This window comes from Alosa sapidissima, chromosome 10, assembly GCF_018492685.1.
Source record: "Alosa sapidissima isolate fAloSap1 chromosome 10, fAloSap1.pri, whole genome shotgun sequence".
In the NCBI taxonomy this organism is placed as follows: Eukaryota; Metazoa; Chordata; class Actinopteri; order Clupeiformes; family Clupeidae; genus Alosa; species Alosa sapidissima.
In genome coordinates this window covers 4,401,010-4,416,694 of record NC_055966.1, presented here as the reverse complement: position 1 = coordinate 4,416,694, position 15,685 = coordinate 4,401,010, and the positions used below count along the sequence as shown (strand labels likewise).

At 45.8% G+C, this 15,685-nt stretch overlaps 2 protein-coding genes across 8 annotated transcripts in view; one reads left to right on the top strand and one right to left on the bottom strand.

Moving 5' to 3' along the window:
* The first annotated feature begins 1,754 nt into the window (after positions 1–1,754).
* Positions 1,755–3,985, top strand: ccka (cholecystokinin a). Its single transcript, XM_042107149.1, has 3 exons — positions 1,755–1,856; positions 2,793–3,072; positions 3,675–3,985. The coding sequence occupies exons 2-3, from the start codon at positions 2,793–2,795 to the stop codon at positions 3,809–3,811; spliced, it is 417 nt and encodes a 138-aa protein (XP_041963083.1). The 5' UTR covers positions 1,755–1,856; the 3' UTR covers positions 3,812–3,985.
* A 2,092-nt stretch (positions 3,986–6,077) lies between these two features.
* Positions 6,078–15,685, bottom strand: part of trak1a (trafficking protein, kinesin binding 1a) — a 37,741-nt gene continuing 28,133 nt past the window's right edge. For 6 of the 7 annotated variants that reach the window (XM_042106744.1, XM_042106739.1, XM_042106740.1 and 3 more), the window contains 5 exons: positions 15,349–15,573; positions 14,307–14,641; positions 11,683–12,111; positions 9,978–10,080; positions 6,078–8,793 (listed from right to left, as the gene is read on the bottom strand). In XM_042106744.1, coding sequence (XP_041962678.1) covers positions 8,004–8,793; positions 9,978–10,080; positions 11,683–12,111; positions 14,307–14,641; positions 15,349–15,573 — 1,882 coding nt within the window. In that variant the 3' untranslated portion in view covers positions 6,078–8,003. Of the gene's footprint in view, positions 8,794–9,599; positions 9,687–9,977; positions 10,081–11,682; positions 12,112–14,306; positions 14,642–15,348; positions 15,574–15,685 lie in introns of all 7 variants that reach the window. The other variant, XM_042106745.1, reaches the window with a different exon arrangement.

The following is a 15,685-nucleotide window of genomic DNA, read 5'->3' as shown; positions in this document are numbered from 1 at the left end:
AACGCCTGTGATAGCATTCCTACTTTGCTTTTTTCCCCTGCAATGAGGAAATCTTAAGAAGTAAACACTTTCGACAAATCAGACCAGTAATGAATTCAGAAGATGCGACAGTTCCATAAATATGCCTCACCTCCCCTCATCATCAACTTCTCATTTTTGCAGTGTCTTTTCTGATATGGACAGGGGCTTCAGTGGAACTGCTAGGGTTGACTCTATCAAAATGCAATTTAGTCCCGATCACTTTCATGTTGAGCACATCGTAATTAGATGAAGAACATGGCAATTAGTGTGGCACCTAGTAATTAGTCTGAGACTGATGTTCCTACCACATTTTATATTTAAACTTGAACCCTTCTATGGTCACTGCACCACATGGTGGGTATTATTGGCTCTTGGTAGAAGGTTTACGAGACATCATAACTCATCCTCTGATTCTCATTAACACATCATCTCAGGTGTTAGACTTCTTAGGGTTTCATATAGTGAATCTGTTCTGTTCCACAGGTATGTGAATGCCTATACCATGTTGCACTGGGTTATGAACATGAAAGGACACATGCCGCCACTCTGGGGGCCACATGAATTATTGAGCGGCGTCCTTGGTCTTCATCAAGCCATCTCTGAGGAGTTCTTCCAGCCGTCACGAGCCCGGAGCACGTAGAGTGGCGCCTCCTCCCGCACCAGCTGCTAATCCCAGTGCTAATCACAGTGAGGGGGTTTCACGGGTGAGGCCCTCTCCGCTACGTGAGGTGGCACATGGATGCTCTCTCACACACGCCACTCACGTCAGTGCGGGCAGATCCGCCTCAAAGCCACAGAGATCACGCCGCCCAGCGTTGCCAAGTTTCAAAGGCCAAGGAATACTCGGGCTAGCTAATTTACCTCTGTGTGACCTTCCTCTCAACAGTGTGGCCCTCCCTCACTCCTCCTTATCTCATCCCAAGCCAGCGTTTGATCATGGGGCTTAGCATCCGCTGACATGCAGGCTCATCAGTGCCTTCTGCTGGACGAGGCTCATCACCTCGCTCTGGTGTCCTGCGCCTCAGTCCCGCACACACTGTACATTCAACACACAATTCATCCTCTCTGTCTCTCACTCATGTCCTCGTCTACCAGACAAGGTGTGTGCCAAGCCCATTGGCGGTCTGGAGCTTGACAGGAAGTTAAACAATTGGATGGGGGCGGGGGGGTTAACACATCATACACTGGCACCATATTTTCACACATTAGGTGTTTCAGAGTAACATTAAGTTTTTGAATTAGTTAGTATGGTAGCTAAAGAGACTTTGGTGGAAGCCAAAATTAGTAATGTTTTAGGACATACCAATATCATTTGAAATGAGCAAAGAACTTCAAATCCAGTGGACTATAAAACAGTCCATGCATTCATATGCATTCATGTAAATACTTGTCCTTATTTGAGTCACATAAAAGGCTTTAATAGCTTGATTTAGATCTAATAATATAATATAACATGATATAGTATATAATATGTACAGATTATAGTATATCACATGACACAAGACCCTGCAAACAGCTTTTGCACTAAAGCAATATGAACTTGTAAATGTGTCCAAATATGGAGATAGCTCTGACATTAGTTAGGTCAATGAAGTACTTGTGCATGTGTGCATGTGTATTTGTATGTGTGTGCGTGTGTGGCTGTATGTAGCATCCCATCTCTGCGTCAGAACTGCGCAAACACTCGGCAGGCAGGCCATACGAGTCCCCCCCCCCCCCCCCCTCCCTCTCCAGTATATAACAGCCGGCCCTACTCTTCCCTCTGAAGTTTCTCTCATTCACCCGTTCAGTGCGCTTCTTCTCCCTCTCCTCTGCTCTCTCAGCACAGACTGAAGGTAAGAGCCTTTCTGAGTGGGCATGCATCCGTGTGTGTTTGTGTGTGTATGAGTGCATAAGTCCTTTTATATTTTGTTTTAACTCTAAGTGATTCTTTAATTAGTTGGGTATGTTTGGTTATTCTGGTCTGAATGATGTCTTGAATTATTTTGCAATTGTTTCTGCACATGTGTCTATTTATTCTGACAAAATAATCGGTATATGCAATTAGCATTTAGTATAACATTTGATTAAAAAATATAAAAATATATTATGTGGTCAGAAAGATTTCAGATTGTAACTGATATTGCAATGACATTCAATATCATAATTTTAAAGATTTACTGAAAGAATAAAGATTTAGCACTGCTTTTTGAAAATGTTTTCTGCATCACGTTCAACCAGTATTGCATCACAGAATCACTAGCATCTCATTCTCCTTTGGGAGATCATGACTGGCTGATTGGAGCAGAAAGCAGTTCTTGAGATGATATAACCAGCCTCATTTCACTCTTGTCCCCTGAGAGTTACTGAGGAAGACATACACAGGGCACAATTAGAGCCATCTTGCCCTTTTTAATATTTAATTTCAATCAACTGATCTTGTTCTAAGGAAAATAGGTGTCAATAGGCTCATTTTTTCTAATGAGACTATGTTTCGTAAAAAAAAACAGTAATGGCTTTGCAACCAATTCCAAATATATTATGTATCTGATATTCAGGCTCATCTGTTTTAGATTAAAATGCACTCCATTTATACATCATTGCCCTCTATGTAACATTTCAAATGGTGCCATCACAGATTTCATTCCTTGTAATTTAGTTTAAACTGAGGTAATACATCCTTTGGAAATCATCATGTCAATGACAACACATTAATCTTTGTATGTGTCTGTCTCTGTGTGTGTATTTGTGTCGCTGTGTGTGTGTGTGTGTGTGTGTGTGCGTGCATGTAGATGAACTGTGGCATCTGTGTGTGTGTGCTGCTGGCTGCTCTCTCCAGCAGTGGCTGCCTGGGGCTTCCAGCCCACCCCCCACAGGACGAAGGGCACGCCCGCACAGGGGCCGTCTCCCGGGCAGCGGCGGCCGCACTCCACAAGCGGCACACCCGCTCAGCGGCGGTGCCCAGTGGAGCTCTCCTCCCCTTCACCAAAGCAGCCGTCATGGAGGACGAGGAGGAGCAAGACCCCCGCACCAGCCTCCACCAGCTCATCGCCACACTCATCGCTAGGAAAGGTGGGGCCCCTGCACACACACACACACACGCACGCACGCACGCACACACACACACACACACACATACACACACACACACACATATACCTGAATTCAGACTTTGTCTTTCTTTAGACTTGTGTGCAAAGATGCAGGTTAAGGCTGACTTATTCTGTGTCTTTAAACACCATAGTCCTTAAAGACCATAGGCACTGTTCAGATTCAAGATGAATGGCGTGCTCAATTCCTTTTGAGTTTGATTTGGGTGCTCTTCGGTCCAAGGTAGAATGTCTAAGAGGCAGCGTAGAAAAAGAATTCTCTGATAGCCGAGGCACTCCTTAATTAAAATGTCTTTATTACAAATATGACATGTCCTAAATGGACAACTTTAAAATGCATTTAGGACATGTCATTTTTGTAATAAAGAAATTATAGTTAAGGAGTGCCTTGACTATAGGCACTGAACAGAAAATCACAGGAAGTACTATGACTGAGGACGTGTTAGGAATTCTTAAGGAATTCATGAAAACTACATTGGTTTCACGGAAAGTGAATGTTTATCAAAAAAGAGATACCCGTAAATCTGGACAGAAACTCACAGTGATGTGTTCTCCTGGCCTCAGGTGCTTCCCGCAGGAACTCGGTGCTGACCAGCAGAGCCAGTGGGCCGGCAGCCAGCCACAGGATAAAGGACCGTGACTACATGGGCTGGATGGACTTTGGCCGACGAAGTGCGGAAGAGTATGAATACTCCTCATAAGACCGAGTGGCCCGCCACATCCCCATCACCCCGCACCACCTGTACAGGAAGCAGAGATTCGTCACATTTGCTGTCTCGGAAATCATTGTCTGAAAACTCTATTTACGATACATTCGATGTAAATTTGTTTGTATAATGAATATAATGCAATATATAAATATCAGTACACATACAGACTTTTGCAGAAAAACACGTTGTGAGAATGTTTATTATTTTAGGAGTGTGTTTTCATGCTTTAGTTCCAAAACTCAATATAGAGATTGCGTAACAGTGCGCATCAGTGATCCCTCAAAAGAAACTTAACTTTGATATAAATGTAAGTGGCTTGGGCTGCTACTGGTTACTCTTTTTAAGAAGCTTTGATTGCAAAGCAAATAATTCAGTGTTGTTTGGAGGGACAAGGTACAAAGATAACATTTAATGAGCTTCACTGCAACCAGATCTCGCTTATTGACCCTTTGCAGCAACATCACTCAATGCTAGCATTAAAAGGTGGACAAAACAAAGCTTCCTCCAGATCTCATTCTTTAAAAGAGGCCGGGGGGATAGACCGCTGTGCACATAATAGCATCGCTCACTCACCACCACCACGTGAGGACACATGAGACAACTGGGCGCGAGCGCTACGCTTACCATTACAACACTCCATTAACAAACGTTGTAGGCGTCTGTGCGGAGCGCTGGAGACCTATTTGAGGGAAACAAAACACTAGAAGGTAGCACATAATCGCACAGGTGCTCAACAATGAGAGGGCTTTGTCCCATTTTGTTTAACAGTAAAACGCATGGCTATGGAAACGGAAAGCCAACCAATGAGATGGTCTGCAGGGCTGGGCAATTACGTCTGCTGCACAATTAACCTACACCAACAAAGAGAGAGATGACAACCCTGTCCTCCACATTGGAAGTTCACAATAACATATGTTCACACTGTGTAAAATGCCTTAGGGTTTTAAAAAACAAAACATTTACAATATTTTTAAAAACAAAATATTGTGGCCTATAGGCCTACTTGTGAATTTTGTTTTGGAAACATATGGTAACCTAAGGAGAGAGCTTTACCAGGGAGAAGCCTGAATAGGCCTACCAGAAAATGATCTAGCCTTTACCAGAATAAATACTGAAATTAATATCAGCAATGTAATGCACTCATTCTACCCTGTTCTTCACAGTTTTACATCTATGGAACATTAGTTTAATGAATGGTTTATTTATAATTGAATGTTATTCTCCCCACTTGACATGTCTCCATGTTATGACTAAATTAGGGCCAGAAGTGGAGCTCTGAACTACCTCATCAGTCATCTCCTCACAGGGTGGCCCACTCTACACATAGGCTATTACACCTCTCACTCTGGAGCTCTCAGTGTAGAAGTGGTCATCTCTGCTATATGCAAATGAGTCTTGAGCAGCACCATCGCTTGAATAAGCAGTGACCTCTTAAATTATGCGGGGGCTGGTTCATTACGCGCTTCTGAGCACATTCTGGACGCACACCTCCGCAAAAGCGCCGCCAAGTACTACAGAGTGCAGGTCACAAATGGCTAGAATGGTCATTGCTGGTTACCCATCACCCATTGTCATGCTCACCCATTGCTACCGACCAGCAGAATCTAAAAGTGTTACGATCACTTTGGGACTATCCAAAATTAGACTGTATGATTTCACATATAGAAACAAATAATTGTAGTTAAGATAAATTGTTAAGCAACCAACAGTTCTTTGGTAAAAAAAACAAAAAACAAAGAAGTCTTATAGACAACAATATACCAAAAGCTAAGCTTTCACAAAATGTGTTCTTACAAAACAATATTCTGAGATACTCTCCTGGCCTCTGTATTCAACATTGCATCAGTAACATTGCATCTTTGCCAATTATTGTGGTATTCATGGATGTCAAGGGGACGGTAAGAGTGGTTTACTACTGCAACAATTAATATGGACTTGTCAGAATTCAGAGAGGGTTGAAGCTATCAACAGCGCAAAACCAGCCTTTAATAAAACAATACTATTGTAACTCTTAAATCATCTGAATGCATACAGTAGAGCACAGAGAAAAAATGAAATATTAAATGTAAAATTGAAGAGAACAGTGCAAAACAAAAGGTCACACATGGAGAAGTCATATCATTGATTTATTGATTGATGTTTCTGCCAACAGTTTTGGAGGTGTCAGAATGTATAACTCCCTTTAATGCCTTTCAGCAATGTTACATCATTCCCATCCACTTCCTCTTTTTATAGTCTAGTTTGTTGCTTTTTTAAAAAAAAAAGTTAGCAAGACTAAACTCATTGCATAATTTACCATTTACAATGTACAAGTGGCATAGTTCCCTTTGTGGTACAACATATTAAAATTGTCATTTTAATGAATGAGCAGTTCTGGACACCACTGGCTGCATTGCAGTACATTCAAAACACATATTCAAGTTACAGATGATAAGTGAGCACACACAATCTTCAGCAGACAAATCTCTTTTTGCTTTTTACTAAACATAACACAAACAAATAATTACAAAAAATAATTGATGTATAGCACTGCGGCACATGTGCTGATGTTATACAGTTTCAGTACCATGCAACCATGATCTGGGATCAAGCATTAGCCTTGCTTATAACCCACCATATCCGACAAACACTATCTGAGCAGATGCTGAGCACGTGCCTCAGGGCCAGTGTTAATGCCAATCGTCCCGCACAGAGGCAGAAGACACCAAAAAGTTTGTCAGTCGGAGGACATGAACTTGAATCTCAGGCACTAGGACGATCACGTTAGGGGCCGGGCACACCTAGAAATGTATAACCTTTCAGACGCTTATAGTGTAGTCCATGTGTAGGTGAACTGGGCTGTACAGTCAGCACGCGCTTGAGTAACACATGAGCCCCTGATAACCCTCCCCTCAGCTGGAGCGCCACAGCTCAGCACTGCACTGCACTGCACTGCACTGTACTCTGGTGGCCTGGAAAGGCTCTACTCACTGCTGTGTGGCCACCGTTTCAGGATTCAAGTCATGGATTCTGGATTTAGAGGAGCCGATTTAACATAATTTATTTTGTACAGATTATATGTCCACACACACACACACATACACACGCTTATAAATTAGGTTGGTCGGTTAAAAAAAATAAACAAACAAACAAACAAACAAAAAGAAACCCTCAGAATTGTTTGCTTTGTCAAGCTGAAACGGCATGATCCTTCAGTCCAGACACCCTTAGGTCAGCCTCATCTGATACTGCTAAGTTGAACCTGCTGACAGAGAGTTAGGGGACCAGCAGGGTTGGCGTGCAATGCAAAGACTTGCTTTGTTAAAGTTTAGCAACAAATTCTTATTTATGATGCTGCCCTGAAAATAATGTTGTTAAGATCAGGCTTTAGTTAGGACCTGTGTACAAACCAAGTCACCTGCATCAGGGCTGCACTGCCACCCTGTGGAGATGGGAATGAGGTTCAGGAGGACAGAGACAGGGCTTTTCTGCATTTCCCACCAATATGTCTGCTGTGACTGGTGTCGACAAACTTGTCTCTTAGGTCTTATGTCTAACCATGGCCTACTACCTCTGCCAGCGCTATAGGCTGGGATTAGTGTTATTAACTTCTCTTTCTTTAACAACTTGGCAATAAGAGAGAAGCAAGGTGACCCTCACCTCTGAATGTAGCATTTGCATTAAGGTGCGTCATTTGTAACTAGCTGCCCCTTGTGAGGGGTATTAGATCTTGTCCCAGACAGGGTAAGGGCACAAGGGTAAGGGCACAGTGCTGCAGCCCCAGGATGGAGTGAGAGCCTGGGGCAGAAGAGGAGGTACAGAGAAATGCATTATGGGATCGTGGTCGCATTGCCTATCGAACCAGAGAAACAAAAGTGCTTTTTAGTAGATGACCACCACATGTTGGTCATCTCCAGGCCATCTCCACAGCAAATGTGCTACATGAAGCTCTTAAACCCATAACTCAAAAGAATTGGCTTACAGTATTAGTATCGTGATTATGTCCATTTACATATCTCACTGTTTCAGAGAGAAAAATAAACAAGATTCAGGGGCACTTATACAAACTAATCTGTTCAAAGAGTTCCCCCACAGGCACAAAGTGGATTTGTCCCAAAGGTAACATTCTACATCCTGTACACACACTGTGGTTAAAAGGATAAGAGGGCTTGATGGCGGGGAGCAACGGAAAGGCTTGGAACATTCACTCTTGGTTCAGGCTAGTCTGTTTGGGTAACGGAGTGGTCAGCAGCAGCTCTGTCCCGCTCTCGGGCCCCAGACCCTTCATGGCCATGCTGGCCCCCACCATGGCCGGGTAACTGCGGTTACGCCGCATGCCAGCGTTGAGTGTGGGAAGGCCTCCAATGGGGCTAGTGACCATTGGATGTGCTGCCCCCGGCCTGCGCAGTCCCCCACAGAAAGGCCCGAGGGTCAGAGGGCGGGGGGTCACCCCCAGGCGCTTCACCTTGTCCAGCAGGCGGAGGTTGTGCACGCTAACATCCGTCTGGCACTCCGTGTCCGCATGCTGGTGGGCTTCCGCTTGGCGTACCTCCTTCAGAATGGAGCTGGCCGGCTTGGACGCCAGGAAGTTGTCGTAGGGCGGGGCCGAGGGGCTGTAGTCAAACGGGGGGGCTGCGACAGGGCTGCTGCGTTTGGCTCTGGTGGGGGAGTTGGGTGGGGTGGAGGGGAGAGTGTCCACCCCACGCCTAGAGTTCTGGCCAATGGCACACTCTGCAGGGTTGGGACTGGCGTTGGCGTAGTCGGTAGGAGTGGACGCCCCGCGGTCCCAGCTGCAAGGGTCGTAGACAGCGGCGGAAATGCCGCGATCCTGCAGCGTCCGCACTAGACCCAGCGAGGTGCTGGTGGTCTTGGTGGAGTCGCGCAGGTTGGTGAAGGACTCGGCCACGCTGAGGCGCCGTGGGGTACAGGGAGTGGAGGAGCAACGGAGAACGCTGGAGGTCAACACACACGAGGCAGTGGGACCAGACATCAGACTGAAGAGGAGTGGGGAGATGGAGGGAGGGAGAGAGAGAGAGAGAGAGAGAGAGAGAGAGAGAGAGAGAGAGAGAGAGAGAGAGAGAGAGAGAGAGAGAGAGAGAGAGAGAGAGAGAGAGAGAGAGAGAGAGAGAGAGAGAGAGATTCACAAAATAAGTTCCTGAAAATGTGGTCTCAAATTTAAACATGGTTCAGTAGTAGCAGCATGTTTTGTTAAAGCACCAGGATGTGATATTATTCCTGTAACAGAGTTCAAATAGTTACAGGCTACCGCATGGTATTATAGTTCCAGGATGGACATGCAGAAAGTTCCGCATTCACACTGAACATTCCAGTAGTTCAAGAGAATGTAACCACATTAAAAGTATTAGTCATCAGTTAATTAAAAACAGAAATAGGTCTATTGACCCTCCGCCATGCGCATCAGATTATATTTTCAGTCATATAAACACTGAAAGGGCTTAGCTTGAGTCAGTGTTAAAATTAATCAAAAGCATGAATTTGAATCTGTTCCCTAATACTGCTCTGTACGTATGAGTTAGCTTGGATTTCTTCTCTGGATTATCTCCTGTTTCTACGACTTGCATGAGCCATGAATCCGGTTCTGTAAGAACGGCGCTAAATCATTAGTCCGGTTCTGTAAGAACGGTGCTAAATCATGCTGGAACAGACAGAGGAAAGCTGGTGCCCCCACACTTCAGATGGGCACTGCTCTGGGGTTAGGGAGTCACATAAACTGTTAAAGGGCAACACACACCCATGACCTACATCCCCCTAATGGGCAAGCCATGTGATGCAGGCTCACCCAAAGGGCAGGGCTCAATGCGCCTGCTCTACGTCTGCCCTGAGAAACAAGTGATAGAGCACCGCCTCGTCTTCCTCATCACATGACCTGGGGGAGCCAATGGGAATATTCTCTCAGTGGAAGGCTTGATGGTGTGGACTGCTTTGTGCCATTGTGAATATGAATGTGGTAATACTGTATGTGCTGCGTGTCCTTCTGATGCCAACATTTACTGGCATCCTAAGTTTGTGTGTGTAGACACACTTACAGAGTCTTTATAAACCTTGATATTTCATTTATTCTGTGTGTAAGATACAGTATGTATGTGTGTGTGTGTATGCGTGCCTGTGTGTGTATGTGTGCGTGTGTGTGTGTGTGTGTGTGTGTCTGTGTGCTCACCTGGGTGTGACTCTGGTCAACTCGTCCGACGGGTGCATGATGCGGCAGGTTGTGATGGTGTAGGTGGAGCTGGTGTGGGACTGACACTTCCCAGGGAAATGCACTGCAAAGAGACAAGACACCGGTCAGTCTGTTAAACCACTCCCCTCGCCCAATACATACACACTCCCAAAGGCACAAGCAGGAACATAAAACTGCATCAGAGGATTGTTTTAAAAACGTTTGACTTGGATGTATTCAAATGTATCTTCCATTGCTACAGTACTGTATGCTCTATTGTTTTTCTGTTGCAGTTTTATGAGCTATGCTGCAAGAAAAGAAAGCAGTAAGCAAGACTCTGAGCAGCCCTACACCCGACACATGCAGGAGACATGATGGAGCATCACCTTGGAGAGGTGCATGGGAGGAAAACAATGAGCGTGATTCACAAGGTATGTAGCACAGAGATGACAAGTGTGTGTGTGTGTGTGTGTGTGTGTGTGTGTGTGTGTGTGTGTGTGTGTGTGTGTGTGTGTGTGTTGAAGTGAGTGCAGCTGAGCGATGATACTTAGCTGCTGACGTCCCTGAGTCATGTGAGAATGTACACATGCTGCTTTTAATAGTGCATAACTCCAGTGTATTTTAAGTGTGGGGGACTATGAAGGGTGGGTGTGTGTGTGTGTGTGTGTGTGTGTGTGTGTGTGTGTGTGTGTGTGTGTGTGTGGTGTGGAAGAAGTTTTTTTATATATATATATTGAAGTGGACTTCAGAAAGGGAATCTGGTGGCTGTAGTGAGGGATTTGTGTATGTGCATTTATGTGGAATACATCACCAAATCAACAGATAGAGAGAAGAGACAATCAGAGAAAAAAGTAGATTATGTCTTATTATGTCTTATTGAACACAGCATCAGATGAGCTGGAGGCTGAACTGAGAAAGCTAAGGTAAGATGTAGGGAAAAAAGAACTAATTGCAGTAGAGATCAAAGAGAGTTGAAATGACTATAATCCCAGATCAGAATGAGAACAGATCCATTTAAAAGTTTGGCTTGAAAAGATATTCATTTTTTTCTTTTAAATGATATGCTAGTCACGAATGATATTAGGATTGTTAAACAAGTCAGAATGAAATGATCAGGATCCTTTTCCATGCCTTTGAAAACAGCTTCCAAACATGGACTATTACCAGCGTGTGGTTCAGCAGATAACAGAATGTCTATTGGCAGGTGAACCACTGCTACTAGTGAAAAGCGACATTAACCATCTGGAATCCCTCATCAAGAGGTACTTGGAGAGGTTGTATCTATTAAAAGAATATCTTTGTTGACTGTTCTCAGTTCTCCTGCTTTGAATTGTTTGCTGAGAGGAAAGTGGTTTTAAAGTATGGATTGAAACGTGTGGTTTGATTGAGGTTTGAGAGAGGGCAGATGCAATTAGAATGCAAAATGAGGAAATAAAACAATAAAATGCAAATATACTCAATGAAGTATGGCGCCAGGCATCTGAGGGTGGGGGTGATGTGGGTGACGTGTGTGTCAGCGTGATGACGTGGAGACCCAGAGCACTCGCCCAACCGCCAACACAACAGCCCCCCCACTGGCCCAGAGTCTTTGTGAGGAAGGGTGGGGATGACGTGCTCGGCCCTCTCCTGGCCTGTGTGCTGTGCTGAGAAGAGGAGGGAGGGAGGGGGGGGAGGGAGGGGGGGAGGGGTTAGAGCACACCCTCACCGGAGGACAAGCCTGCAGCCTCTGCATTCTCCAAACTTCCTGTGGCCACCTGGCCATTTCCTGTCCCTGCGGCTGACGCCATCGCCGCAGCTGCTGACGGCTCTTGGCCGAGGCCACCGCCGTCGTCGGCGCCACTGAAGGTGCTGTTGTTGTTGTTGTTGAGCGGCGTGTTGTTGTTCTCGCTGGCGAGCGAGGAGGTGGATGAGCAGCGGCTGCGGCAGAGGCGGCTCAGGTGGCCCGCGACCGACAGGCCCAGGAGGGACGAGCGCTCCCCAGCCTCGTCCTCCTCCAGGTCGGTGAACTGGTACACCTCCTCCAGGTCCAACTCCAGAGGCCGGAAGCCCTTGGTGACCACACCGGGCCGCGCGTCCAGGATGCCTCCCAGGTTGGGCTGAGCTAACTGCTGCCACTGGTGCAGAGTGGCCGAACCTGGGATTGACAGGAACAAAAGCATAGGGAGAGAGGAGAGAAACAGTTTGGCATTTAGTGAACAGAAAACTGCAATACTCTAAAGAATTGTAAAAGTATTACTTAAAGAGTGAAAGAGGAAAGCTGAAAGCTAGTTTAAAGAGTTCTGGACTGATCTGAACAGTTCTTACTCCTCACTATGCATGTCCTGTGAAGGGTGTTTTGTAGTTGGACAATTGGGTTCATTCACGGAAACCTCGCCAGAAAACGTTGGCAACCTGAGAATACTTCTATTCATTACATGAAAAAAGATGTTCTGTTTTCAACTTTAGTTGTGAACATCAGGTCCCGTAGAGAAATCAGCCACAGTGCCCTCTGGAAAGTCAGTCCACAGGGCAATATGTATGTATGGTGTAGAGCGCTGGCAAGACCAGACACAGGCTACTGACACTTTAATTGTGTCAGTACCACGGGAGCAGACAGCTGATGAGTGGTGTGTGGGAAAAATAAAGCCTCATACACTTGGGATGTCCAGGAATTGTTGTTGTCAAAGTGGATTATATTAGTTGTGGAAGTAAAGGAGTAGAAACCCTCGGATGCCTTGGCATATTAGCATTCAGACAGAAAGGGTTGCCAGGTGGTGGGGTGCAAATCAATGCATACAACTACACATATGAAAACAGACATCCACCATCATATGTGCACGCGCACACACACACACACGCGCGCACACACACACACACACACACGCGCACACACACACACACACACACACACACACACACACACACATGTGCATACTCGCAAATACATACAGTACATGCACTCCCACATAAAAATGTACTGCTACACCAAACATAACTGGTTACTTATCACAAAATCATTTCTCTGATATTAATAATGTGAGAATGTCATCTATGCACTGGTTAGGTACGGCCACAGTTGAAAAACTCAAAAAATAAACATGGTGAGAAAATTATAATAAAGATTTTATTGGCAAATTCTCAACAAAAATGAACACACTCAAAAGACAGGGTGAGAAATTTAAGGACAACACAAAATACATTCACAAAATGTCAGGTGACTGAAGAACAACATACATGAGTTGTGTCAGTGCAAAGAGGAGAAGGAACAAAGTGCTTGAGATGGAGTTAACGGGGGGGATCTCTGTACCTAACCAGTCAGACAGCAGACCAGCATGCACAACAGCTCTGAAACAACACAATCCTAACCCAGACTGGGCCGTACACTAGAGACAGCACAATGCGCTGCCCTACACACCCAACATCCATAAGACCTTCAGATTACTATTCAGCAACACAAATCTTCACATGTAAAATTGAATGTTAAAGCTTTTGTCACACAAATCCCTTTGATTCTAATCATGGGATACAAATAGTTATAACTGTCCACAGCACTGTATTCTAGGAGCAATACCTCTTTGTATCACAAGGGGGCAACAAAGAGCAAAGGTGCATAATCACCATTGAATCACTGCTGCTGGTCACAAAAGCTACATACCAACATAAAGTGCATAGAAATAACATTTATAAACTACAACTAGTTACGAAAAATAAATATTATTTCCTGTACATCAAAAACATTTGACAGATCTAATTCTAAACAATTACTATGGAGCAAATACAAATAATGATAATACCACAACAGGGTAGGCTGCTGTTGGTATACAACTAAAGAATGGAAGACAAGAGTTAGACAAATGCTACGAAGGAAGACATTCTTTTAATAGAAAAAGACATGGAGGTCTTCACACAGCATTTGGGACTCTAACATAAAGCAGTACAAAAAATGTACCACATGGGTTTTATGTGGGTTGGACATTAAACCAGTATGGCTAACCACCAATATGGCTAATGAAACTCTGTTCAGGGACACCGTATCAATGAAGGCAGTTTGACCTTTAAACTTTAAAGTGCTGTAGCTTTTGAAAAGCGATAAACAGTCTGATTGGCCCTCTGAGGCGTCTCAGATCTCAAACAGGCAGTGTGGCTGTGTGTGGCGGAAGTAGAAGGAGTAGGGCCTGCTCAGGGCAGCTGCGTCCTGGTGCAGCAGTGACCACAGAGTGCCCAGCAGCACCATGGGGAGGGAAGCGGGAGAGGGGGGCTTGGAAAGAGAGGATGGGGAAGAGGAGGAAGAGGAGGAGGAGGAGGAGAGGAAGAGATAGAACGAGCGGCGGCGGCGGCCAGTGAGGTCACCTTCCAGTGGCTTAACGATCTGCAGCTTCTCGGGCAGGTAGGAGCGGGGCGCGTACAAGGAGAATCCGGAGAAGCCCGAGTGCAGGGAGGACAGTCCCAGGGACATGATGCTGTCGGCCGGGGTCAGCGAGCCGTCCTCCCCCTCGCCCCGCCCCTCCGACAGGCTCTCCTTCTCGGACAGCTCCTGCAGCTTGCGCTCGCGCTCGTCCTCGAAGAAGCGCCGCTCGCTCAGGTAGTTGTCCCGCCGCAGGGTCAGCCTCCGCAGCGCCGCCTCCAGGTCCCGAGAGCCCGGCGTGCCGGGGGTCCCCGCCTGCTTCCTGTTCGAGTCATCCGACCTATTACCAAACCAGAACAGACAGGGAGAGATAGACGGCCAAGATGTTCATCACAAAGAACTCACTGACCACTGCGCTCATCACATGTTCAAATACTTTGTAAGGACAACAACTAGTCCCTTATTTCACATTACAGGTTCCTTAAAGGTTGTATCAGCCCATTTCAGGCGCAAAAAAGGCCCAAACATAAATGATCATTCATCTAATCTTTCCTAACGATCCGCTAGCTGCCTGCCCCATAAGCAGGCCGTCAAAAAACGCGTCTCTGTAGGCAGCCTGGGCTCAGAGATCTGTACACAAAAACAATTGCTACCAACAAGTGTTGGCAACCACTCAAAGGCAAAATAAAGTGTTTCAACCAATAACCGACGAGATGCGCATTCAGGAGAGTTTCAATTGCACGGGAGGGAAGGGGAGGGAGTAGCGAGCTAGGTCTCTGTTTTGTTTGAACATCAACAGAAGTGACGTTACCCCACAATCGCTGATACAACCTTTAACAGTTACTTGCACACATTCCATTTAAGTAATTGGCACATTTATCTAAAGCCAGTGATGTACCACTATATGTGCAGTGGCATTCTCAATCCCTCACATGCACTATGATTCTAACAGTAACAGCTCTACCTACAGTATGAGGTGGACATAACCAGTATCGGACAGAGGGGCCAGCGGAGATGAGTGAGGTGAGGTGAGCTGCCGAGACTGACCTGTCCTCGGGCGTGTGGGCCTCCAGGATGACGCTGCTGGTGCGGTTGTCCATCAGGCCTCCGTACATGCTGGAGCGGGGCGTGCTCACGCAGCTGGAGCGCCTGGAGTTCATGGAGGACGTCTGGTTGGACCCCGGGATGTTCATGGGGGAGGGGCCCATGGAGCGCTGACGCACCGTCTGGTTGACGTTACGCACCGTCTGGAAGACACGTTTGGGCTGCAGCCTGGACAGACACACACAGGCACACGCAATCAGAATAGCATGCATATCATGAGGACACACAGACCATATCAGTGTCTCCTTGCCACGGCAAATTCTATTATGCAGTACTTGTG